The sequence below is a fragment of the Myiozetetes cayanensis genome, unplaced genomic scaffold (genome assembly GCF_022539395.1).
Source record: "Myiozetetes cayanensis isolate MyiCay16 unplaced genomic scaffold, myiCay2020 scf14, whole genome shotgun sequence".
Taxonomy (NCBI): Eukaryota; Metazoa; Chordata; class Aves; order Passeriformes; family Tyrannidae; genus Myiozetetes; species Myiozetetes cayanensis.
In genome coordinates this window covers 18272266-18298320 of record NW_026087048.1, presented here as the reverse complement: position 1 = coordinate 18298320, position 26055 = coordinate 18272266, and the positions used below count along the sequence as shown (strand labels likewise).

Genomic DNA, 26055 nt, shown 5'->3' with positions numbered 1-26055 from the left:
CAGCAGGGAGGTTGCCTAAGGGCACGTGCAGGGTACTGTCTGCTAGCAATTGGAATATCCTTTTCCAGTGTGGAAAATGCATCCATTCCATTCTCATTCTGGCTTCACCTGTAAGGTGTAAAATGCTCAGAGACAGCAGGTCATGTTTTCAGCCATTCTTTTGTTGTCTTTGCTTTGAGATGAGTTTCCCAGCACATGAGTATCAGTGGGAGTTTGCTGTCTTACTGGATTCCCAGCTGGACTTGAGCTCTTACTGCCACTGAGAGGGGACCTGCTCTGACCAGGTTGTGGTCATTGTTCTGGGGATACCATGCTGGGCTTGGATACCTGCAGGACTTAGTTGTCCTGTGGGGGTTGATCAGGAGGATCAGGAGGAGGCTCCGGTGTGCAGGTGAGGGGAAGGCTTTGCTTGTCATGGGCAGCCCTTACTGCATCTTCTGTGCTTGTTCTTGCTGTTGCCGTCACTTCACCTTCTTCCAGCTGCTTTCTGCTTGAATCCAGCCTGGAAGAAGCAAGTGTGGACAGGAGGGGTGGCAGAAATGGTGCAGGTTGTGCAGCCACGGGGGTGTGTGATGGAGAATGCAGTGCACAAGTGTCATGGGAGGTGCTGGCCACCTCACAGGGCTGAATTTCACCTGGTGTCTCCAGCCACGCTTCCTTTGCTGTGGAAAACTGGGATGTGATTAACCAAGGAAAGCAAACCCTTCTGCAAACACTGTCTTGTCTTTGCAGGGAGCCTGTTGGAAGGGGATTCTCTGGAGCTGAGCTGTAGTGCTGGTCCTGCAAAGGTGATACTGGAGCCAAACCAAGCGGTGGTTTTGGACTGTAACCTGACCCCTGCTGAGCAAGTGATCAACATCACATGGAAGAAGAATGGGTTTCCATTAGTGGAGCAGGAACATCTCCACGTGCTCCCGAATGGATCGCTCTTCATCTCATCCCAGGCTGTGGCAAAGGACAGTAAAAGTCCTGGTGCTGAGGGGAATTACTCCTGCGTGTCTCACAGCTCCCTGGGGACTGTCACCAGTCAGACAGCTGCAGTCAGGTTTTCAAGTAAGTATTCTGGGTATTTTGTTGATCTTCCTTCTTTCCTTCCTTCCCCTCCTGGTATTTATGCAGAGCACCCTGCCTCCCTGAGAGTTTGAGACAAATTGTCTATGAAGTCAAATTCTGTTAATGATGTATAGGGGATTAGGGATAGTCCACAAATAAGCAGTGTTGTGGTCCTGTTATCCCACTGTGTAACTCTCCCAGGTAAGTGCCATCAGGCCATGACTGAAAAACAGGACCCTCCTCACTCTCCAAAAGGCAGGGCTTGTTTTTGCAGGGAACTTCAGAGCCCTGAGGGCAGCACCTTGTGCCTGGGGAAGTGGCTGTGGGGGTCTGGCTGTGACTGCTTGTGAGGTGAATATCTCTTGGATATAATGGAGGAGATGAGAGAAAGGGCTCTTCCAGGTGGTTTCTGTTTGGATCTCTGAGAAGGACATTCCAAAGTCTGAACCACTGAATCTTTGCACAGCGTTCGAGAATAAAATTCCTTTGTATTCAGGGATGGTTCCTGGAGCTATTTTAAGGCTGTGAGTGCCAATAAATGATTCCTTGATCTACCAAACAAGTGAGGTTAGAAAATAATGCAAATACATCCCCACTTCTCTCTAGTGCAGTGCCTTACATGAACATTGCTGAATGCAGGTGCACCATCATGGCACTTGATCAGAGCTGTGCTGGGGGAAGGTGCAGAGTGGATGTCCTGACACTCTCTTTACACTGGGATGTTTTTAGCCTCTGGTAGCCCAGGCAGGGCTGTCCAGGTTTGGCCAAGTGGGTGTTCCAGTCTGGGAGTGCTCTGCTACAGAAACCAGCATTGCTGGTGAAGCTTTGCCAGATTAGGGGAGGGTCTTTGACCTTTGCAACATGTCCTGCTTCTCTGCTCAGAAAATGTTTAGCATGCAGCAGCCACAGATTGCTGGTCACTCGTCCCTCCTGTTCCCCCCTTTCAGTGATTTGTAGTGCCAGGTAAATAGCTGGTTCCAGCATTTTGTTAGGTGAAAGGACCCTGAGGGCTGTGGGGATGGAGTCAGGGATCCTGCACGGAGGTGTTTTCTGGGGAGGTTGGAGTCCTGGAGTAGAAAAGCTGTCATTAGTCCAGGAGGATTTATTCAGCTGCTCCTGCCCCAGTTCCAGACAGCCCGAATTAGGATATATTCTCTTTTAGGAGTGATTTGTGTTGAAGTTTGCACTGTGCCTCTTGCCTGGTTGCAGTGGTTTGTGTCTCTCTTGTGGTCCTGGGTTTGGTGTTTGGTGTTTCATGAGCGAGAACAGTGGAGACACCTCAAAACCAGGAGACTGATTTACATCGCCCTTCCCTCCCCTGGATTTTTCCAGAGGAGCCTACAAAGGTGATGCCTCTTTCCATCTAATTCTGGGTTTCTCCCAGAAACAGGGAATTTCAGGTGAACTCTTTCCTTGTGTGTACTCATGTGTCATTTTATTACCATCTGCACAGGCAGAGTGCTGCCTCCGTGGCACACACGTGCACCTGACATAGCATACCCATTGCTGAGCAGAGAGCAGCGAGGGAGTTGATTAATGAGATGCATCTCTGCTTCGATTTGTTCTGTGGGCTGGGCAGGAGCCCTTGCTCCATTTGCATTCAGCTGGAGCAGGTGAGGATTGTAAAGGCCTGGGATTTTCGCCTGCCACTGAACAGGGGCTCTCCAGAGCTGTTTGCTTGTGGATGGAGTTATTCTGTGAGCTGATTGCCCTGGGCGCTGCTGATCAGGACAGGGCAGTAGAAGAAAACCTGTTCAGCAGGTGGGATGTGTTATTCCTGCTGTCAGCTTGTCCTTCTGACCTGCAGGGCCCTGCCTTCCCTGGGATGGGGATCCCAGGTGGGGATGTGGGTCACTCTGTGTGTCACCGAGCCTTGCAGTGTCCGGTAGGAGGGGTTCACAATACCTGCCTTTCTCTGCACTGCTTTGGTGCTGTTAGTGGGTCTGCCACGTTTCAGGGAGTCCCCTTCTCCGCTCTGGCAGCCCCAGAGCAGCTCTGGCACCTCTGGCACCAGCTTCCAGGTGGAGGGAGGGACACTCCAGGCAGCAGCCAGGAGTGGAAGGGGCTGGAGGCTGGAAGGGACTCTTTGGAGCAGTCAGGCCGGAGCGATGGGGGTTGGATGGTGTGTGCAGGCTGTGGCACTGGGATGACTTCCATCCTTCCACCGTAGCCCAGGAGTTCAGCATGTTGGCATTTTGCTGGATAAAGATGTCTCAGAACTGCCCAGTGTTCCCTGGCACTCTGTGAGCCACCAAGGGAGATCTGTGCCACGGTCCCATCCACACCTTGTGGCAGTGGTGGCCGTGGCAAAGAGGAGGAGCAAGGCTGTGAGGAACGTGGTGTGAGTGTGTCTGTTCAGTGAGCAGCTGCTCAGGCTGATGAATCAGGTTTGTGGGTTTCTCAGATCCCTGAGTGTTCCCACGTGGAAATACCAGGGGCGTTGTTGTAGTTGTGGGAAGGTGTAGCTTTCTACCTGTTAATAACTACATTGGTGGAGATTTGTTAAAGCTTTTAATTTAGCTTAAACATTTTGTGCAAAGGGAGGTTGTAGAAAATTACAGTAATTGTGGCTGTCAGATGAAGGCGTTTGCTGTGCCTGGAGGGAATGGGCCAGCACCCTGTGGCTGCTGGCAGCGAGCTCAGGAGAGGTTTGGATTGTTCCTGCACCTGGAGGGCCAGGCCACAGCAGGAATCAACCCACATGGGCTCTGATGATCCTCTCTCCACATGCACAGTGTCTCTTCTGCGCGGTGCACGGTGTGTCTGGGATTTGAGGAACAGCAGGCTGGGATTTACTCTTACTTTAAGGATTTGTGTTATGGATTTTATCCCATTCATTGTGTGGATTAGGTGCATAGGTGAGTGAAGGCTGGTGACTGTGGGCATAGCCAGGCTGGGCAGGGGCAATGCACAGGCTCTGGACCATCTGTGGCTGTGCTGCCTTGAGTAGGTGGGGAGCTGGTGCCTGTGCAGAGCAGGAGCAATCCTGTGCCTCCACGTGGCCCCGCAGACCCAGCCTGTGCTGGCTCTGCCCTGGGGCCGTGGCAAATCGCTCCCCTGGCTTTCTGTGCATGTCCCCCTTCCACCCTCAGCCTGTTCAGAGGTGAGTGGCTCAGGGATGGGTCATCTGGTGGTGTTTGTGATCTCAGTGGGGGCCGAAGCCGCCCCCAGCTTGGAAACACCTACTGATACTTACAGAAGGTACAAAGAGGACGAGCGCACCGAGTCTGGGGGCAAAGCGCTGTGGGAGAGAGCAGCGAGCCCCTTTCAGAAGGCTGAATTCCTTGCATAGACTGCATTTTCTGCCTGGGGTGTAGTGTTGCTGGCTGGCAGTCTTTCCAAGCTCACAGCCTCCTGCACGGATCATGCTGCTGGGAGAGGGGGAGGGTGCTGTGTTTCTCCATTCTGCAGTCACCCCTGGGCTCAGGGCTAAAAGCCTTGGCACACACGGCTTGGCTCCAGCTGGGTTTAACGTGTCAGCGGGGAGGGAGCTGCTGCTCCACTCCTGGAGGCGCAGAGCCCGGCATTTTGGCATGTCACTGAGGGCAATTTGCTGTAATGCTCTTCACCTTCTCACCTGCAGTGGGTAATTTTTACTGAGTGGCCTATTAAGGTGTTTGGGATAATCAGTGCAACGGGGCGAGGAGGTGTTTCGTGGCTCGGGATGGCTTTGCAAGCTAAACCTGAGCCGAGGAGTGGAAATTAATGTTGAATGTGTATCGGCTTTGTTTGCCTCTTCCCCTCAAGCCTCGCTACATGAAAACCTCTCACTTTGCAGCACTTGTGCAGCAGCCCCTTTATCAGAACGTGTTTATGGGGGCAGAACAGCCCCTCCCAGGATCCCCGTGTGAGGGGTGAGCAGTGTGTTGGAGCCTGTCCTGCACTCCCTGTGACCCATCTGTGCAGTGCATTGGAGTAGCAGGACCTGCCCTCCACTGCTCTCCTCCCATAGCAGCCTTGCCTGGTTCTTTTTCCTTCCAGCACCAGCTGTTGCCAGCACAGCTCTGAGCCTGGGTTTGGTAGCACTGGAGGTGCTGGATGTGTCCTGCCTCTTCCATTTCACCCTGGTGCCCCTCGGGATGAGAGAGGTATCACAGCTTTCTATGGTCTTGGCCCCAAGCTGGTGCAGATGCTTGTGATGAGCCTGACCAGTGTGTTTGTGCCTGAGCCTTGCAGGGCTGAGATCCAGGGGCCTTGTTCAGTCCTGCATCAGAGGAACCTTTTCACTGTTCTTCCCTTGGTTTGGTGTTGCTTCCTGTGCACAGGAGATTCCTGTTCCCATCCTCTCCTTCACCAGAGAGGCTTCAGGCTGCTGCTTTCAGAGGTGATTTTTCCAGTCTATCCCTATCCCCACTATCCTCATCCTGTCAAAGGAATATGACAAAGCTGCTTCACTTCTGAATTCCCCCTGCAAGAGCCATCACAAGAAGGCACTAACAGCCAAACCAGTCTGCTGGGCATTGCCAGGGTTGAAGCTCTGGCACCCACAGCTCTGCTGGGAAGCTGTGACTCCTCTTGGGAAGCTGTGACTCCTCTTGGGAAGCCTGGCTGTTCCTGCTGCTCCCAGCGAGAGGGACACTCCCTAATCAGGGGCGCTGTTTAGTCACGCTCCTCCACATCCTAATGAGGAATCCGTCACGGGCGCATTTCTTGGCTCTTTGCTTTTGAAGAGCCATTCCAGAGCCCAGCACAGCAGGCAGATGGGGCTCTGGATGGAGGTGAAGGGCAGGATTCGGTTCTCAGCAGGGAATTTCAAGCTTGCAGGCACAGGTCTGGCAGCTGATGGGCAGGAATGGCCAGGACAGGTTATTGCCTGCTAACCTGGGTAGCCCAGGAGGCTCTGTCACATTTTGTACACCAAGATGATGCCACTTAATAATGAACAGCAGAGAGGCAGGTGACCCAACATGAAGCAGAGAAAACAGAGATGCCTACAGATTTCTTCTTTTTAGAAGGATTCCTGCCTCCCATCATGACCTTCCCAGGTCCATGACCCTCCAGAGCCTGCCAAAATACTATCATTTATACCTGTGGGATGAAAAGAGAATAATGGGAAAGATGATTAAGGATTTTTGCTGCCAGGACAAGCTTGTTTTGATGGTGCCATCCTGAACTTGTGCTGGCACTTGATGGATTTTCTTTTAAACTCTTGGGTTCAGCAAGTTTTATTCACATGAGCTTAAAAAGATCTTGTAATCTGTAGACATGACTCTGTGTTAAGGGGGTCTGCAGTGTGTATTTGAGCATGCTAAAGCAGTTGGCTGAATTTAGGCCTTACATATTAATGTCTTTTTCAGTTTTTTTTTTTTTTCCCAGAAAAATATTTTTCATTGCCATTTGTATGGAACTGGGAAAGTAGACTTGGCAGACAGCTGGTGGGAGAATTTGGTCTGTAGCTGCTGCGGAGAGCAGCGAGTCGCTTGAAACATGTGATAACTATTTAAATTAAAGAAAAACACTAATGACAGCTGAGAATATGCCGAGGTTAAAATGGGTCGTGTAAAAGCCTTTCATTTTCCAAACTCTGCATACTTTCTCAAGCTAACACTGCAATAAAGCGTGTTTGTGTGTGCATGGATGTTTGTGTGCCTGTGAGACGCAAAGAAAACTTCACGTTTGGAGTCCTACAAAATCCAGAGCAATGATGGATGTTCTTGGAAAGCGGTGGTGGGACAAGCACACGATTGTGCTGGAGGGCCAGAAGGTCACTTGGGGTCCTTAAGAGCACAGTGCTGTGCTTGGCCCAGCAGTCAAGTGTGTTTTCTGGCTGAAATTTCTGTCTATTGTGCCACGTTGAGGGTTTCTGGCACCGTGTGCCAGCATTGCTGGATGGGTCTGTGCAGCAGGGTGGGTTTCGCAGCAAGGGCGTTTGACAGAGAAGTATTGAAAGCAGAAGGCAGTTCTTGTGCTGGAGAAGAATCCAGGCTTTCTGCCCCCATCCAGGAGCCTGCATGAATATTCAGCTCTCACCGTGTGACTGAGATGCCTTCGGGTTATGCCGTGGATAGGACAGATGCTGAGAGCCCCGGGGGAGGATCTCTGCTCCACAGTCAGCAGGGTTTTGTGTGCCTGGAAGGGGAGGAAGATGAGGCAGCTGCCTGTGAAGGATGGGCAGGGTGCTGTCCAAGAGCAATCCCAACTCTCAGTGCTTTGTCTCCAAAACAAGTTCACCCTGTAGTAAAGACATGCAGGCAGGGGTGAGCCTTTGCGCCCTGGCATTTATGAAATCCATCCTCCTCTTCTCAGCAAGGTGTCTGTGTCCCCTTGGCTGCATCCCATCTGCTTGAGGAGGATGAGGTTGGTTTTTTGCAGGTAGGAGAAGGAGGATCATAACCCCTGCAGCCTCTGCCCCTGGTCTCCAGCACTGCCAGCCCGTGGGCAGTTGTTTTGTGTAAATAACTTGCCGTCTGGCTTTGTTCTTCCTCCTGCCTTGCTTTAATTTCCTGTGGCTGCAGGAATGCTACAAAGCAAGGGGAAACTCTCATCTCTCCAGTTGTGGCATTTTCCTTCTGTTTCTCATTGTGCATGTCCTTCCCAAATTGAGCAGGGGAAAAGACAAGGAAGCAATTTAGGAAGGTAACTGCTGAAACCAGCTAATTGCCTGCCTTTCTCTCGCGCTGTTGCCTCGGGGGGAGAAAATGAGGCAAGGAGCAAATTTGCACATTGAAACCTTTCAGTTACTGTTGTTAGGACTGCTGAGGGTCCGCAGGGCACAGGAAAGGGAGGAATTGCACTTCAGGTTCTCTTTAGGAGGGAAAAGCCTTCCTCATAGCTCATCCATCGCAGCAGGTTTGCATTGCTCAGCAGAAACAGCGAGTTATTAACTGCCCTTCCCTGTTTCTCTCCCCAGCATTGTCACGCTTCTTCCAGCAGCCGGAGTCGCAGACGGTGGAAGAAAATGGCATGGCCCGGTTCGAGTGTGGCATCGAAGGGCTGCCCTCCCCTGTCATCACGTGGGAGAAGGACCATGAAGCTGTTCCTGCAGAACCCAGGTGACTCCCTGATTGCTTTCCCGGGCCAGCTTGAAAAAGAACAAAACTCAACCTGAGCATTCGGGGTGTGGAAATCCTTTGTAAGAAGGTAGAATGAAGAGAGAGCTGATCAGGTTTGGACCTGATAATTAAGTGGTTCAAGAGGAGGTATTCCGGGGGCCCATGCAACATATAAAACACCTAAATAAAATTAACTTTTCCCCAAAGATCCAAACCACAGAAGAAGAAAACCCCAACCTGATATTGTGCTGTGTTACAGCACAGAACCTGCACCCTGTGTGTGCCTGGGACAGGGCAGGGCAGCCCTTGGCACTGCCCTGGGCTCGTCCTCTGGTGTGAAGTGAGGTGGAATTCTTTGGAGGATTGGGACCTGGCATGAGGACAGTTTCTCCAGCTGACCACGGGGTACTGGGTGTACCCATCTGAACTCCATGATATAGAGTTTTATTGATTGTGGTTTTAGAGACAGTTGTTTTCTTCACTGTTTTCCCACGTGGATTTATCTCAAGGTTAATGAGTCTTCTAGAGCACAGTGTGTGCTCAGTAACCTGGGAGGTCTTTCTGTTTGTTTTACTCCCATGTTGGGAGGACATCTAATAAAAGACCCTGATTTTTCCTTTTTTTTTTTTTATTATTTTTGGGGAAAAGATGAGAGTCCTGCAGTATGATACCTTTTCCTCAATGAAAGTCAGTTAAAGGCATGAGAAGGGGGTAAACCCATTAGTTGGCTGTTAGTTGGTCTGTAGACATCACTGCTGCAGGGGATCAGTCACTGAATTGTCCTCTAGTTCTTAAAAACTCCTTTTCCGTTCTGCAGAAGGAGATGTTTCCTTCCCAGGGAAGTTAATCCAAGAGGCAGGAGAGGAAAGAAAGAGGAGTGGGGTAAGGTTAAGGAATATTTTTGCAGCAGTGACTTTCTGTAAGAATAACCACTTACATCCTCGAGTCTGAAGCGTGGCACCTAAAGGTTTACAGGAGGCTGTTGCTTTGTAAGGAGAAGAAAATTAATTAATAAAAAAGGAAGGAGGAAAAACCCAAAAGGAAGGCATTGCAGGGAGAAGTGTGCCATAGATAGGGCAATGGCTTTTTAATGAGACAGCTCGATGGATATTGTGAAATTACTTGCTCAGAGATTGCTTTCATCACAGGCAGCCTGAAAATTGTTTTCCTTGTAAAAGCCAGGCCATAATCTCTGGCTGCAAATCTTGCTTTTTAAATCATGTTCTAGCTAATATGCTTTTTCAGAAGGATTTGCTTTTTTTTGTTGTTGTCTAGTTGTCGTTGGATTTAATATAACCGGCTTTCGAAGGAATTAAGTGAATTCCAGGAAACATTGGCTGCCAACCAGAGCTCTGTGTTATCCTCCCTGCATCGAGCCTGAGGACTGGATCTGAGGCTGCCCTGGTTGCTGTGGGCTCCCTCCTGAGCACACCGGGATGAGCCTCTGCAAATGCAATCCTGGGGCTGGGCAGGTGTCAGGGGGATGATTTCACAGTCCAGAGTAGCAGGGTTGGGAGGGGTGCAAAATGAGGCTCTGGGGCTGGAGATACAACCCTGGAGTAGTGCTATTGCACCAGGGCTTGGGATTTCTTTTAAGAGAGAGAGAATAATCATGAAAAACAGTGCTTCCTCCCTTCTTCCCCCTCTTCCTTTTCTATTTCTCCCCTCTTCCTTTTCCCCTTTTCTTTCTTTCTTTCCTTCCCTCTTTGTTGATCTTACTTTTGGGCACTCGTTTCAGCCTTCTCCCCTGGGTGCAGGTTCTAACATGGTGCCACCTCAAAGGTACTGAAGGCTGAGCTTAAAAAATACTTAGACACCCTCAAAAGGGTAGCGAAGTGCCAATTGGTGTTTTTGGAATACCTTTCCTGTCCCTGTTCAGGACAAAATCTAAATTCCATCTGTGAGTAAGGCACAGAATTATTTTGCAGTTCTGGCTCTGAATTATGTTGAAAAAGCACGGTCTTAAATCTGCAGCAGCTGCTGAGAGGTGGCTCACAGGATTTCTCTAGCCTGCAGTTGCTTTGAGGGGTGTGCAGCATCTCTTGGCGTGATCTCTTCTCTCTTTAGGTGCTGGCTGGGTTTCACATCAGGCTCCAAACTGCTGTTTATTTTCTCTAGAGCCAAGATGAGCACTTGGTATGAACCAGAGGCCTTTGGAGGTCTGCACAGCACACCCATAGCCTCCAGATCCCATGCTCTGCAATCACAGTGTATTTTTCCACATTTTGGCTAAGGAAGGGTTTTATCTGTGTGAAGAGTTTATTTCTGTGCAGTGTCAGAAGAGCCTTAGTAGGGCTCGTGTTCAAACAGGGCTTGTGTTCAAATAGGGCTCTTGAGCTGTGAGAAAAAAGACTTATAGAGAGTCTGCAGCAGAGCTGCAGGTTCCTCACTGCCCTGAGGATTGGTGCTTTGGTCCGTTCTGGACACCTTCAAAAGGCTGCAGTAAACTGTGCTGGCAGCTTACTGGGGAGAACATAAGAGAGGGAATTGGGCTGTTAATGCTGGAACGTTGTGTGAGCTGTGGGGTTGCAGGTTTTGGACACGAGGCAGCAGTGCTTGATTTCAGTTCCTGAGCACTGCCCTGGTGAGCAGCTGTGAGCCCCTCTGTGCTCTCAGGGAGGGGAACAGCTACACGTGTGTGCCCTGTTGCTCTTGCTCTGTGTCCATGGTAGTTGTGCCCTGCTCTGAGAGTGCTGCCCTTCGACCCATGCCGGGTGGGGCACTTGCCTTTCACCGCCCTTCAAGGCAGGCTCCTGTGAGATCCTGACACTGCAGCTGTCAACAGCAGAACTCCTGAGACTGCCAAGGGTCCAGCGTGTCTGTCTGTCCTTTGGTTTTTGTTTTCTGCTTGGTCCACAGCAAAGGTGAGCAGACAGAAAGCTCTGCCCTTTGCGTGGAAGAAAAGCCCTCGCCAACTGTCTGCTCTGAGTCATCAGGAAACTTCCTCACAGAGAGCCTGGGGATGGAGCAAGTGCCCTTGCAGGCTGCCTGGAGGCTTCTAGTTCAGGGCTGCTGGGACCTTGAAGAGCTGGAGGCTTTGTGAGCAGCTAGGAGAAATGGTGGATTGAGAAATCCTGCCTTTCTTTCCTCCTTGCTTCCCCAGCAGAGCGATCCTTTCCTCTGCCATGCTTTCCCAGCAGGATCCACTGCACCAAACAGATCTCTACCACTGGCCTTGCTGAAGGGACCGTGTTAAACTCTGTGTTGATGGAGTCTTCCCACTCATCCCCCTTGTCTCCAGCTCCTGCTCTCTTTAGAAACACAGTGGCTTGTTTTCTGCCCTCAAGAGAAGCTGAGAGTGTTGGGCACGACTGTGGACACGGCTCTGACCCCGGTCCGAGAGGAGAAAAGCCACAGGCGATTTCCAGGGGTCCTTCCCAGCCTCGTTGAATCTGTGGTACATAATTGGAGTGTCTTTTTGTGGCTGGGAGATGCCTTGCCTGGTGTTTGAAATATGTTGATATTAATTACAGACTCAAATAGCAGATGCACGACAAAAATAAATATTATCGCAGTGGGAGGCTTTCCCTGCGCAGAGCCGAGGGGATGCAAATATTTGTCATCTTTCTTCTGAGTCCTGATGAGGCATCCTGATGAGGGCTTTTGGGTACCACCTCCTCTGAGGTCTCTGGAGCTCGATCCTGAGCAAAGTGTCTTTGTAAGTAGCGGGATCGTGGCTTTAGGGGTGTAAGGAATTGGGTTTGTGTACGGGGGAAGGTTCAGCCGGTCTGTGTCCATGAATCAGGCTGTAGGATTGTGCCAGTAGAAGCACAGTGGTCAGTGGAGGAGCTCTGGTAGCTCTTGAGGAAGAGATATGATGAGCTCAACTGCAGCAGCTGAGGTCCAGAATTGATGCTACACTTGTAGCAGGGACATTTTCCTCTGGAACAGACTGCTTAGGGTCAGGGAGGTGTTTCCATTACTGCAGATTTAGGAAAAAATGTTTGCAGGAGCAGGTGTGTGATTGGGGACCATGGCTTGAACACAGGATGAGCGATCTCTTAAGGTCCTCCTGGCTCCATGACCCTCATTCATGCAGCTGTCTCAGCACCCAGAGAACCACAGTTTTACTTACCGTGATCTTTGTGGATGGCAGGACTGGCATTCGTGGTTGTAACTTGTCTTTGTGCTGTTCCCGTGGAGTAGCTGCTGTCCCTCCCCTCAGCAATTGCCTTTGAATGTGTCCTCTTCATAATGAAGACTGATAACCCAGAGCTGCCTGTCAAAGCTCAGCAGCTCTGTTTATATAGAGACTTGCAATTAAAAATGGATCTCATATATAATTAAAAAGGATCACGTAGGCTTTGCGCCTTGCGTTCAAGAATAAAGAGGCTGCCATCTAGGAATCCAGGCAGAAAATGGAGATGCTGACAGCCAGCTCCTACTTTTATGCTAATTGCTAATCATCAGCTTTGTTCGGTGTAATGCAGCAAGGCCTGTGTTCGTGTCATGAGCCTTGTAGCCATTTCACTCTGTGGAAGTGTTGCCCAGTAGCACCCCATGGGCAAATGGGGGGATTCTGAGTGCCCAGCCTAAAGTTTGTCAGCTTGTGAAAATGCCAGAAACTCGTGGAAGAAGGAAAGGAATTGCCACAACCCAGGAATGGTGCAGGTTCAGATGGCTGTGTCCCGGCTGCTTTGGCCCATGAAGGTGCAGCCATGTATCAGTTGGTCCCTTCATGCTCTTGAGGTGCAGCAGGAAAAGGATGGTGTTCAGACTTCTTTGCAGTGTGTTTTTTTTTCTCTGGCAGCCAAATCTTTGTGAAAAGCAAGTGCTGAAACTGGCTGTGGTGTGTGTTCGAGCACCTGTGTGCTTGGAGACATTACAAATGTGTACATAGATACGTGTGTGTGCATGGAGTTGGTTTGTACTGTCAGATGGTTTGTGTCAGCAAAGCCCTCTCAGCTTGGTCTCTCAAAAGCAGATTCTGGATTGTGAAGACTCCAAGGTGATGGATAGGTCTGTATGTGCTGCTTTTGAAGAACCACAGGTTGGGTTGCTCAGAGGTTCCTTGATCCCATTCTGCCCATTTACCAAGACACATGAGACATTTGCAGGGGGAAAGGAAGGGATAAAAGGGCTTTGAGGGATGAACAGCTTGGATAAGGCACAGCCCGTCTCACACTCTTCCTTTTGCTCACTCAGGTTTATAACTCTTCCCAACGGTGTCCTCCAAATCGTGGATGTGCAGGAGAGCGATGCCGGCGTTTATCACTGCGTGGCCACCAACGCCGCCCGAAAGCGCTACAGCAACGAGGCCACCCTGAGCGTGGTGAAAGGTGAGGAGCTGGCAGGGGCCTGCTGGGCCGGGCACAGGTCTGCAGGTACCTGTCTGCACCTTAGGGAACTGCAGCATTGCTGCAAACTCATCTCCAGTGGCCTTGGAGGGCAAGACAAGCGAAGGCTGGCACGGACAGAGGAAGGTGCTACTCAGGTGGGCAAGAGAAGGAGTTGGAGGCTGGAGTAGTTGGCAGGACTGTGTCTACCTGAGTTGCCCAGCACAGTCCAGAGGGGTTTGAGCACAGTGACATCTGACTTGCATTCTGTGTCCATATTGCTGGCTCTTTGCTGAGTGCTGGGTAGGCTGCAAGAGATCTTTGTATGGTATTTGGGAATGGCCTCAGCTGGATTTCCTCTGGTGACACAGGCCTTTGGAGCAAGGCTTTGGGTGGGAGCTGTCCTTCACCCCCAGTCTGGGCCTCAGTCTCTGAGTGCATTTTTCTTTGTAAACCAAGAGTGCAGTGGGCAAGTCCGGACATGAGAACGTAGCTGAGATCGTGAGTGCAGTGGGGGTCTCCAGACTCCAGCGTCCTTCCCAGCACGCCTGGCTGCCTCCCCAGCATTGTATAATCCCCATTCTGTGAATGGACAAGCTCACCAGGGCTGGGACTCTGGCTGAGCTGTCCCTTCTCTCGGGACACTGCCCCCCTGCCACGTCTGTCCCCTGTTCGTGCTGACCCCGGTGTATTTTGCAGGCAGCTTTAACCTTGAAAGCTCCGAAACCCTTCCCAGCCCCTTTTGTCTTTGTTTAGGATTGCGTTGCTTGGCATTCTGCTCCCAGTGCATTTTCACAGCGATGGCTTTGCTGTTCATCCATCAGCAGGGAGTGTAATTAACTGTGGAGCCTGAGAACACACCTCAGATCAATGGATTGTGTCGTGGAGGTAATCTGGGAGGAATCTGCAGTGAATTCGTGAGCGGTTGAATGCTCTGTATGTAATTGCCAGCCCTGCCAGATCCTCTGTGTGTTTAATGAAGCACTGAGCTGAGGGGAGCGCTTCCCGTGGGCAGTTCCACACTCCAGAGGCAGCTCCCGTGTTGGGCCTGCTTTGCCATCGATAACTGATATCGATCGAGCTGCAAAGGTGAATTCGCTGTCCTTGGCATCACAGCTCGTTCTGCATAATTGCATCTTGTAGCTCTGCAATGTTTAATCTGCTTTGCAAATGGAGGCAGTGGAAGAGGTTAAATGGGAAGCGTTCCTTCTGGAGCACCAGCCGGCCCGAGCAGATTTCTGCCTGGAGTTCTCACCCAAATCTCTCTTCTGCAGCACCACACCACCCGCTGGCTGCTAAAACAAATATGCGAGGTTGAGTTTTTCACCAGATTGAGCTGATAGTGATGAAAAACATGCCTGTTAAATCTCTGGGGTTTTTTATAATTGGGGAGAAGTATCTCCAAGACAGATGGGAAACTGCAGTGACCTGTGCAGGCTGCAAACTCCTCCACCAGTGACTGGCATGGTATTGATCCTTTTTTGTTTCATCACTTCACCATCGCAGGCACATTTTTGGATGCCTGGACTGGCTTGAGGAGTCTTTCCTCCCTGTTCAGAAGCAGCTGAGAGTAGTTAGAGTGGTGTGGTCAGGCAGAAATCCTTTGCCAGTTGGGAAACAACGAAACTAAACCAAAACAAACAAAGAATTCCAGGAAAAATAAAAGCGCAAAACAAACTGAAAAACAAACAACGAAAGAACAATAGCCTGAAATTACAGCTATTTAGTGTTGCTTGAGTTGCTTGTTTGGAAATATCAGGGACCAAACTCCTATGTGTCTGCAGGCAGGAGCAACTGAACTATTCCCCTCCCTGCTGATGGCTGGGGAGTCCTTTGTGCCGAGGTAGGATGACAGTCCAGCCTTTAATTCCTGCTGCACTGCCCAGGGCCCTGGAAAAGATTTGTGCAGTGGGACCTCGTGTCTCCTTACCAGCTGTCCTCTGCTTTGGTGTCCTGCTGGCAGCACTGGCAGTGCCGTGTGATGATGATCCAGCCTGTGCTCGGGGCAGATTTTGGGGTCTTGCTGGTGATAATGCAAATGCTTCCAGCACTCAGGCCTGGGAACATCTCATGTTCGTGCCCCTTCCCCTGCCAGACAGGGCTGATTTGAATGGGCTGTGCATAGCAAAAGAATCTGTTTCCCTGTAACTCTTCTGCCCAGTTGTCCTGTTCCTCCCCCCTCTTCCCCCTGTTCCCGATGTGATGGCTGGGAATTGTTCCATCTCCCTTATTAAAGGCCTTTTCCCCGTAAAGGCAGCAATTAGCATGACACCTCCTTCTGTCATATCTGCACAGCCTAAAATCCCCCAAAGTGTTGTTTCCCTGGACAGTGTGACTTCCCCCATCCCAGGGGGAATTCCAGCTGTGCTGTGTGTCCACGCTGGCTTTCCCCAGGCAGGGCAGGGAGCGGCGGTGCTGCAGATGTTTCGGCTGTGCAGACTTCATGGTGCAAATTTCCAGACCTTCCCTGGGGAAGCTGGAAGGGAAGAGAGAGCAGACGGGACAGCAGGATACAGTCAGGCAGGCCTGCTGTCCAAATAGGGATAGCCTGGATTTTCCCCTTGGATCTGCACTGCTCCCCAGTGGATGCACTGCCGAACACATCTGGCAGCTCTGTCCCTTCACCCCTCACCTGGACAGGTGATGAATGACCACTGCAGCCCTCTCTGCCAAAAAGGGCATTAAGAGCTGCCTGTGGGATGCTTTTCCACGGCTCTGGATGTGCGTGCTGCCTCTCCCTGGGGTCAGCTGTGTCTTGTTTCTTGTAGCTCCTTTCTCTGGAAGCAGGCTCTGGAGCCCTGCTCTGAACTTGTGTAAAAAGAGCTAATTCCCTGTGTGTCCTGGTCGTGTTGCCAGGTCCCTGACATGCACAGGGAAGTGTTGCCACGCTTCATAAAGCAGCTCTCAGAGAGGAGTAGCAGAAAGGCTTGGGGAACATGACGTGTGGTCTCAGCAGCTCACTTTACCTGTCACTTCACTTTTCCCCTCCGTGTCATGCACAGGCTTTCTCTCTGTGTTTTCATGGGAGCAGGGGCTCCCTCTTGCTGTGTGTTTGCCCCACCACTGGCACAGTGGGGCACAAGTAACAGTCAGAAGCTGTGCTTCTGCTGGAACAGTAGATTGTTGCAAGGACTTCATCCCTTCTGTTTTTAAATGACAGAAGGAGTGGGACTCCCCCTAACTCCCATTGCATCTTCCCCATTGAGTAAATACCAGGATCTTTCTTCTCCATTGTGAAGCTAAATTTCACTTTCCTGCAGTTCATCCTATTAGCTGTGGTTGCACAGTGTTGTTAGTCTTGACAAAATTCTTGTTCCTCCTTGGTTTTTAATCTCTTTGAGTATGTATAAGCAGTGTGGTGTCCCCTAAGTGACCTAAAGAAAGTTGAGGATCTTGGTAATTTTAGAATCTAATAGAGTTTTCTCCCACTGGGGTGAGAGAAGGACAAGACATTCAAACAAGACCATCCATTTTGAGATCCCAACCCCACAGCTCCTCCCTGTAGATCTCAGGTGTTTGTCTTTTCATATTTACTGGTTATTGCAGAGGAGTCATCAACGTGGGGTCCGGGAGCTCCTGGGTTCTACTTCCCTCTCTGTTGTCGGGCTGCAGAGGAGAATCAGTTCCTCAACACTTTAATTTCTGTAAATAGGGATAATGTAATAAATAGCCTTGGATTTGCCCTTTTGGAAGGAATGGGCCATTCTGGAAAGTGATTAGGGGCATTTGATGCCAGAGGGCTTTGAGGGTCACGTGCAGAGGGATGTGCAGACGTGGACCTCGGTGTGGATGTGGGATTTCTGTTCCTCGTGCCCTCTGTTCCTGGTCTGTGTGCGTGGGGTGGCCGTGACTGCTGTTACACGTATGGGGAAAAGCCTTTGCCTCAGCCAAGGCTGGCAAGAAGCAGAATGTGCCTTCCCCCAGCACCGACAGAACCTCTGTCAGGGGTGCTGTTTGCGCAGCGCTGCTCCAGGTGATCCTGTCCCGGTGCTGCAGTAATGCAGGGACGGGAGAACAGAGCGGGGCGATGGGTGGGGGTCTGGGCTGAGCCACTGAGGAGTCTCTCGCAGCAGCTGAGCACGTCCCCCGTGAGCTGGGATTTAGTGCCGTGTTATTAGAGATGACACTGCGAGATTGCCGTTGGCAGAACATCATTTACGCTGACAGTTGTAGCAGCTCGCTGCAGCAGTGTCCCAGGAAATGGATTTTTCAGCCAAATATGTGTATGAAATACGATAACAGGGACAGAGCTTGGAGGCAGCGAAACACCTTCAGGTTTTTTTTGTTCTTTTGGTGTTTGCATTGCAGTGGCTTGCAGGAACCCAGGGAGAGCCTTGGTGGTTCCTGCTCCAAAGGGCTGTAGGAAAACACAGCGTTGACTGGGCTGAGCGTTGGGGATGGAGGGGAAGGTGGTGATGAAGTGAGCAACACTCGCAGTTGGCCACCACCTCGCGCAAACAGACGTGCTGTTACCACAAGTGGATTTGCAGTCCCTGCATGTGCGAATGACGTGCTGGATGCTGCCTTGGCGCTCAGCCTGAGCCCTGGCACCACGTGCTGGGCTCCCCTCACGGCTGCCAGCACAGGTACCGTGCAGGCAGGGGACAGGGAAGATTGGTCTGGTGTCAGTGCTGCTCTGCTGTGACCTCCCTGAGCGCTGCCGGGCGTTGATCCCATGTGTGCTGCTCTTGGTGGAGAAGGGCAGAGTTATCCAAGGTCCCACCTGGACAGGGGTGGTCTTCCTCCAGCAGGAACCTGTATGGCAGAGACAGCAGGGCCTTGCAATGCTGTGGGGACACAGCTATCCACAGCTGTTGGTAGGCATGGACACTGCTTCTGGGAGGCAAGAGGCATGGGAATGTGTGGGGAGAGAAAGCACGGGGTGGGATAAGGCAGCTGCATTTTGGCTCAGAGTTGTTGGCATAATCATCAAGTGATGGAGAAGGAAACATCCCAGTTCCAGCCTGCCATTGCCATGTTCCTGTTTCCTGTGCCTCTTCTGCTGTCTACTTTCCTCTCTCTCCTTTTAGCATCCTGTTTTTCTTTGCCCTCTGGTCTCTCACTTCACTAGCAGTTAAGCAGGGAACTGCTCTGCACTTGACATCCCGAAAGCTCAGCCATGAGGGCTCTGTTTACGTGTGGTTCACAGCTCAGGTTTCCTGGGAAGCAGGTAGCTGAAGCTGCTTGCATAATGCATCTGATGGATTCTGTAAAATGCTCTTGATCCTGTCTGTGGCAGAAGGTGCTAAGCAAGCCATGGTAAGTGTGGATTCAGAGGAGGCAGACGGCATTTCTATCTTAATTAATAGATCATTAAAGCTAAAAGTGCCCTTTTGCCCAACATGAGCTGCAAACTTTCACTCTGTCTCCCTTTTGCTGAGCCTGGCAATGCTGGTGATTTCAAGCATCCATGGAACAGGGTTGGAACCACAGATTTTGGGTGAAACTTGTGAAGGGCTGGTGCAGATGTGCATCAGGCACCCACCCAAACACACAGCTCTGCTTGGCTGGGATTTGTAGGAGGCCAGCATGGATCCCACCCTTCACATCACCGAGGGAAAGCTGCTCGGAGCTCAAGTGTCAGCAGCCTGTTCTGGGAGCCCAAGGGGGAGTTCCAGCTCAGCTGTCTGTGAAGTTCGGTGGGGCTCTGATATGCCACACTCCTGACAGCTCCAGCAGCCTGCAGTGACAGAGGGTTTGATACAAACTGCAGAGCCCTCACCTCCCATTAAGCACAACAGCGAAGCCCGAATGGCGCTGGAGTGAGTGGCAACAGAGGTGTCAGGGATAATAGAGCAGAACAAGGGATGTGCGGCTGGGAATAGGTGAGCTGTTTCCAGGTCCTGAGGGGAAACTGGTCTCTTCCACATGCAGCATTAGCATGAGCTGTCAGATGTGGCCAGGCCTGTGTTACAGGCAGCTCTGCCTCCAACTCCTGAAGAGTAGGGGTGGCTGGATTCAGGGGTGGTTTGTGGTCCTCCGGTGTTCTCCACGTGCATCTCTTACTAATCCAGGTCCGCTGTGCTTTTGAGGCTTAGTGGAATGTGAGCTGGTGTTTGGTAAGGCTCAAACTGAAGCAAGGTTTAAGCAGCAGGCTCCATTCAGCTGTCCTCAGAGAGTCTTTGGGTGGTGGTGTTATCCTGTGGTGCATCAGCACATCTGCACTGCAGGGATCACACCTGGCCTGTCCTGGAGGGTGTGGGACAGGCTGTGCCTGCGTGGTGGGGCTGGAAGGGAGCTAAGAATAGAGACCATAATTAGGTCAGCAGCTTGCAGGACAGGAAGGTTGATGTGGTTGGGCTCCTGATGACACTTGTTAATTATTAATCACTGGTGTTACAGCAGCACCTCGGTATCTCTCTGAGGTCAAGGGCTCACGGTGCCCTGCGGCACTGACAGCATCCAGCAGCTGGAGTGAGGATGTTGGAAGTGTCTGGGGGCATAGCAAAGCTCGTGGTGCTGTTGCTTTAGGGACAGACACATGGAGCAGCCTTGTCCCTGTTTCCATGACCCTGCAATGTCTACAGAGCCGGTGGTGCTGAGGAGCAGGAAGGGGATGAGTGGGCCCAGGTCACAGGAGAGGCTGAGTGAGGAGCTGAGCTGTGCTGCTCTGAGCCCTGGCTTGGACATCTTGGGTGCCAGGGATCACTCAGAACACAGCTGGGAGTTTGCCTTCAGTTACTGAGAGATGTTCTTGCCCAGCTCTGTTTCCAGTGCAGCCAAGGGGCAATGCCACGTGGATTGTGGATGAGAGTGAGAGGCAGGAAGAGGGGAAGGATGGGATAAGGAAGACTCTGTGTCCTCAGCCACAACCTTAGAGAGATCAGGGCTCTCTGTGGCACTCAAAAAGTGTCGAGCTGAAGGGCTTTGACAGAATCTGTGGATATCAGTAATGATCTTTCCCCATGGAAAGCCAGCTTTTCTTCCAGACTTTTCCTAGAAAAACAGATTTGCATTGTCCTGAGTGAATGCAGATGCATCCATCTGCTTTTAGTTCTCCCTTCCAAGTTGGCAGTCTCCGTTTGCTGCCAGACTGTGTTACTGTGGGCTCCCAGCCTGTTGTGTGTTCACAGCGTAGCTTGTGGGAAGCATTCTGTGTACCTGGCACCAGGGACACCCCACCACGAGGTGCCTTCCCAAAATGTTCCTCTTTTCAAAGCTGTGCCTGGCAGCAGCATGAGGGGCCACCCCTGGCAGAGGGACTGGGGTGGAGCTGTGGTCACAAGGGAAGCAGGTTGTGCCCTCCTGCACGCTCCAAGGGCCTCCAGCCTGGTCCCTCTCTGCTGTCACTGGATGTACGTGAATTGCAAATGGATCTGATGTTGCAAATAAATCTGAATTGCAAATAGATCTGATGAAATAGGTGTCAGCCCCTGGGAAACATCAGCCTCAGAGCACAGGCAGGAAGTGACTGGAGTGAAATGGCTCCGGTCACTGAGGCAAGGTGAGGAAGGAGGAGTTTCAGGGTGACTTGTGAGCCAGATGGGTCTCTTGTTGACCATGTCCCCATTTCATTTCTGTGGAAGAGGTAACGAAAAAGACACCTTACAGCTTTTATTCTTTGGAGATTTCTCCTGCATCACCCTGGAAGGTGATGTGCTGGCCTAGGAAAATGACAAAGAGCTGGTGTAATGATGGTTAAAAAAGACAGGAGGATGTTCCCACTGAATACCAGAGGCTGGCAAGTTTATGTCCTCAGGGCCAGTTGGTGTTTAATGATTTGGAGGAGTGTCTGTATTTAAAGCACTGATGCTGTGGCCTTTGTTAAGTGTCTTCTGACCAGTCTTCTCTGGCTATTCCTTTTGCATCTTCACTTCTTGTGAAAAGCTGTGTTATGAACCCTGAGCAGATGGAGTCACAGAGATGCTGAGATGTGCCCAGAGCAGCACAGTGAGTTAGTGGCAGAGACCAGGGGAGACTTTCTCTTGAACCACTGGACCAGAGCCTGGCCCTGCTGGGAAGCTGGGACATCATCCTGGCTGGTTGTCAGCCATGGGACATTCCTGTTGTGCTGTGGAGGTTCCTGTTGTGGTGGTAACTTTGCAAAGCAGCCTCTTGCAGCCCTTGTTTTTCTAGACTGTTTCTGGCAGCTGCTTGGGAATGGCTGGGGCTTGCAGTGCTTTAAGGGCTCAGCTTGAGTAACATAAGCTGTCTGGGTCTCAGGGTTAGGGCAGGGAGACTGCTCTGCTGTTCTTCAGGCTGGAGATAGACACTCAGAGACACTGAGGTACCTTTGCTTTTTTCTTCTCTTTCTTGCTCACCTGATCTAAAGCCCCAGCTCCCACTCTACACTGAGTGACTTTATTATGAGCAGTTTGTTTGCACTAAGGTCTGTGAAAATGTGCCAAGAAATGCTTATTAATTAGTAGTTATTATCTAAAATGATGCCATTATCAGTGCTGCTCCAACACTGTCCTTCAGGTAGGTCTCAGTGCCCACTGTGCCTAGAGTTTGGGTTTCCTGTTGCCTCTGCCACGCTCCAGCTCATGGTCTGCTCCTCCTGCAAACTCTGTGATGTATCTTCAGGTTTCCAAGGACTCTCCAGCCCTTTGGCCGACTTGGGCTGTGGCAGGACCCAGGAATGCCCGGTTCTCAGCAGCCCTGTGTGCAGTGGGGCTGTGCAGGACCCAGGAATGCCCGGTTCTCAGCAGCCCTGTGTGCAGTGGGGCTGTGGCAGGACCCAGGAATGCCCGGTTCTCAGCAGCCCTGTGTGCAGTGGGGCTGTGCAGGACCCAGGAATGCCCGGTTCTCAGCAGCCCTGTGTGCAGTGGGGCTGCAGGGCCGGGCGCGGTCCCTCCTGTTTATTTTGCCTGGCTCCGGCTCGGGGCGGTGCAAACGGAGGCGCTTCCAAGCGCTCTGGGGAAGCGAGCAGGAATTCCTCGTGCAGTCTGGCTGGCTCCCGGCCCTCTTGGCGTGGTGAAGAGCGGTTCCAAATGCGTGTACGCAAACAGAGAGCCAATGTTGACAGCTTTACAGGAGCTGGAGTGGTGGGCAAAGCACATCCCGACTGCTCTGCGGCAGAGCTGAACGAGCCCTGGACGTGCAAAACTCCGTAGCCTGAGGGGATCAGGGGTTTGGGGGGTGGGAAGAACCCCCCTAAAAATCCAAGGCCATTCCTGGAAACCTGCCACTGCTCAGCCTCTTCCTGGGCTTCTGGTTACAGAGAGTTCAGGGTGTCAGCTTGTGGCTGAGCCAGTACATTAAAGGATTTAATTTCCGAGCTGAAATCTGTCAGCTGTATAACGAAATGGAGAGGAATGAAAGAGGACTGCCTGATGGCCCCTCTGCCTGTCTGGACTGAGATCCGTGTGCTCCCAGGGCTCCCAGACACAGGACGTGGAGCTGGGGAAAATGTTGAACAGGCTGTTTTCTCCAGCCAAGAGAGAAGCCATTCCTAGAGCAGCTTCTGCTCGTGGAGAGACCCCAGAAGCTGTGGCAGGTGCTGGTCTGAGGAGTGTGTCCAAGTAGTACATAGACACTCCTCATCCAAACTCATTAATCTGTCTCCATTCCCTTTTTTTAGTCATAGGAGTGTCTTTAATCTATTAATTTCTCCATTTTGCATGTTTATGCAAACATGAGAGGAGCAGATTTTGTGAAGCATAGGTTGGACCGTATATTTTGGGATGTGTTTGCTGACTTCTTGGTTGGGGGGTTTTTGACAGTGCTTTGAGATACAAGTGTTGCATGTGGAGGTCTCTTAATAGCACTGAGAAAGTGACTGAACTTCTGTGTTTTAATCATTTATTCATGTTTCTTTGTGTGCTGCTTTAAACACGACAGGATACGCCACTGCACTGCTGCAGCAACAGCTTGGTAAGGAGGAAGAGAATCTGTCCCCATTCCAAAACATGGAGATAAATTCTTCCCTTTTCAGCTTTTCAGTTCAGTGTTTGCACTGACAAATGCATAACTGCTTACAAACTCTTTGGAAGAAGTGAGGTAAAAAGGCAATGCAAAACTGATTTACTGAGCTCATAGGTGTTATTGGGCAGAAATAACCTGTTATGCCAGTAACAGTGTCTGTGCTGGAGTTTCTGCTCTGGTTTTCAAGGCTGAGAACCATCCAAGAAGAACCAAGTGTTTGGGGAATTGAGTCCATAATCTTGTAGCTTAAAGTCAACCCTTCCCTTTCAGTGTCAGGAAAACAGAACTTGGATCCAAACTGCCCCAGGCACTGGTGTAGCAAAGGTGGAAGAAAAACCCCAAAAAGGGAATGGTAAATTTTGGAAAGGATATGTGGCTGCAAGAGCTGTGTTTGGGGAGGAAAGGAGGCAGTGTTTGACTTGTGATACTTTGGGGAGGCCTGATATAGGGTGTCAAAGGGACAGCACTCACCTGTAGTCACTTATGAAAAATCCCTGCTGCCAGTCCTCTCTTGGGTGCTTTGCTTTCCTGTCTGCAAAGCTGTGCCTTGCTGTGTGCAGGTGAGAACAGTTTGAAAAGAAGAAATGCCTGTTGCAAAGAGTGCTCAGGTGTGAGATCTGACATGGTTTATATTGCCCCCAAAGCAGATATTCTGTAGTGTTGAGGTACAGTTGGGCAAGTGTCCTGCCTAGAGATTTTACTTGCTAATTATCTCCTGTCCTGGGTCTAGCCCAGAAGTAGAAGTAAATCATAGATAAATTTCCAGGACAGTGTAAAGGGAGGAGGAAGGCAGGTCTGGAGGATGTTTTTTCTCCTCTGTGGCTGTGTCAACTTTCTTGCTGAACAGTCCAGCAGGTCTGTGGGTTATCCCAGGAAAGGGAGAGAGCTCGGGAGTGGGAGCAGGACACGCTCTGCAAACACAGCGCCCGCGTTTTTGAAGGTGTGCGCTTTGCAATGGGTAATTTGCTCCTTTATTGTCTGCAGAATAACAGCAGTGACAGCATTGACTTTCTCTAATGAACAGCTGCTCAGTGCTAGGATCTATTCCCGGAGGAGGCTCGCAGGGATGAATAAGGTTTCATGCTCCTCCTCCGGAGAGGGTGAGAAAGTTCGCAGAACAGAGATTGTTGCTTGATTGTTGGATATCTCCAAATCTTGACCCGCTGACAGCTGAGAGCTGAATGTGTCGCCATGCAAGTCATGTTTGACCTTCCAGCACTTTTACCGAGGCAGGGTGTTTGTGGAGTCGGCAGAGAGGTGTTAGTTCCCATCTGAGAAGTCATCCTCTTGTCACTGCAAACGACCATCACAAATTGGCTGAACAAAAAGCATTTCCCTCCTGTTGCACTGCCTGAATTCTTCGCTGATGCTCTGCACTAACAAGAGCAGGGAGGTGGGAGAGGATCGCTCTTGAATTATGGATGCATTAGAGGCAGAGCCAAGTTATGAACTCTTGGAGTTGGAAATCACTGATGTATGTTATAACTCAAGCCGTGACCTCAAATAAACATTCTGAGCTCTGTCCCAGGCAGCTCCCCGTTGACATCCCTGCTCATCGTTCCCCTTCGCTGTGAAACGACGCAGATTGGATTTGTGGAGGTCAGGGGGGAGGTCTGTGTGCTGAGATCTGTCTGGCTCGCTCACTCGCTGTCTCCAGGTTCCCTGTGCTCCCCTCCCCACCTCCTTTTGCTGTTCCAACACATGATCATAAATGATTTGTTGTACCTCCTCTGTGCCTGCCCCGAGCCCAGCTCCAGGCACCGAGAGGTGCCCGTGAGAGCAAAGGAATGGAGGGAATGGAGCACCCAAATTTGGCCTGACCCGCCTGTCTCATGACAGGCAACTGAGAAGTGCTCTATAGTGAGTCACTCAGAAACAGTAAAACTGAGGGGAATATTCTGAAATATTTCTGCAGATGATCAGTGAGTCTCTTGTTCTGTGGTAGCACCTCTGGTGTCTCCCTGTGCAGGCACAAGTGTGTACAAAGGTGAATGAACTGTGCAGGAAAAGAGCCTCCAACTTTCAGTGCCCAGAGGATTTCCCTCAGTCCTGTGCAACACTCCCAGTCACCCCAGAGCTATTCCTGGCACCCCATAGATAGGTTTATTTCAGTAAAAGAGGGTAAAATCGATCCCTCCGATTCAGAAGGGCAAAAATTCCACGAAGGCCATGGTGAGTGATGGCGAGTTTTGATGTGAATCCATGGGCTGTGCCTTGGGCTGTGCAAAGCTTTTGCCTGGAGCAGCTCTGCTGCTTGGAGAGGCAAAACAAAGCTGGGAGAATGGTGGGGGGGGGAGATCTCAAAGCCCAAGTTTTAAATAGCAGCACTGTGAAAGCTTTTAATACCCCAGAGCGGCCAGCACGGCGCAGGTGCATTCAGTGACCTGTTTTGTTCAGGCAGTGAAAGATGGCTTGGAAACTGCAGCTCTTTTTTTTTTTTTTTTTCCTTTGGTTCTGACAATATTCCCTCTTGACCTGAAATGGTCTTAACGGCAGCAGAGACAAAAAAGCCCTCACGTTGGTTTTACTCTTTGCTGCGTGTTGGAATCCCCTGGGTGGGGTGAGCTCAGTGCTGTTCTTGGGAACTCCTCAAACCAAATGAAACCCAGTTTGTGCCAGTGGAGCTGTGATCTGTTATATCCAGTGGGAAAATGCACTCCAAAGGGGCTGAGTTTAAAGAGGAGCTTGGCTTGGGGACTTGCTCTGAGAGACCCAGGGTGGAATACAAAGCTGGAGAGAGATGTGTTTGTGTGTGCAAGTGGTGTAAGGGGCATTCATCCATGCACACACCCAGGAATGCACTGGGAAAGCAAGCAGAACTGTTGGGGTTTATAATATAATTTCAGTAATAATCAGATGTGAGGTCT

General features: G+C 50.9%; 1 protein-coding gene across 2 annotated transcripts in view; it reads left to right on the top strand.

Annotated features, from left to right (window-relative positions):
• IGDCC4 (immunoglobulin superfamily DCC subclass member 4) overlaps positions 1 to 26055 on the top strand; it is an 86663-nt gene that overhangs the window by 28910 nt on the left and 31698 nt on the right. For both annotated transcript variants that reach the window (XM_050309426.1, XM_050309425.1), the window contains exons 2-4: positions 733 to 1053; positions 7904 to 8045; positions 13191 to 13324. In XM_050309426.1, coding sequence (XP_050165383.1) covers positions 733 to 1053; positions 7904 to 8045; positions 13191 to 13324 — 597 coding nt within the window. The remainder of the gene's footprint in view (positions 1 to 732; positions 1054 to 7903; positions 8046 to 13190; positions 13325 to 26055) is intronic.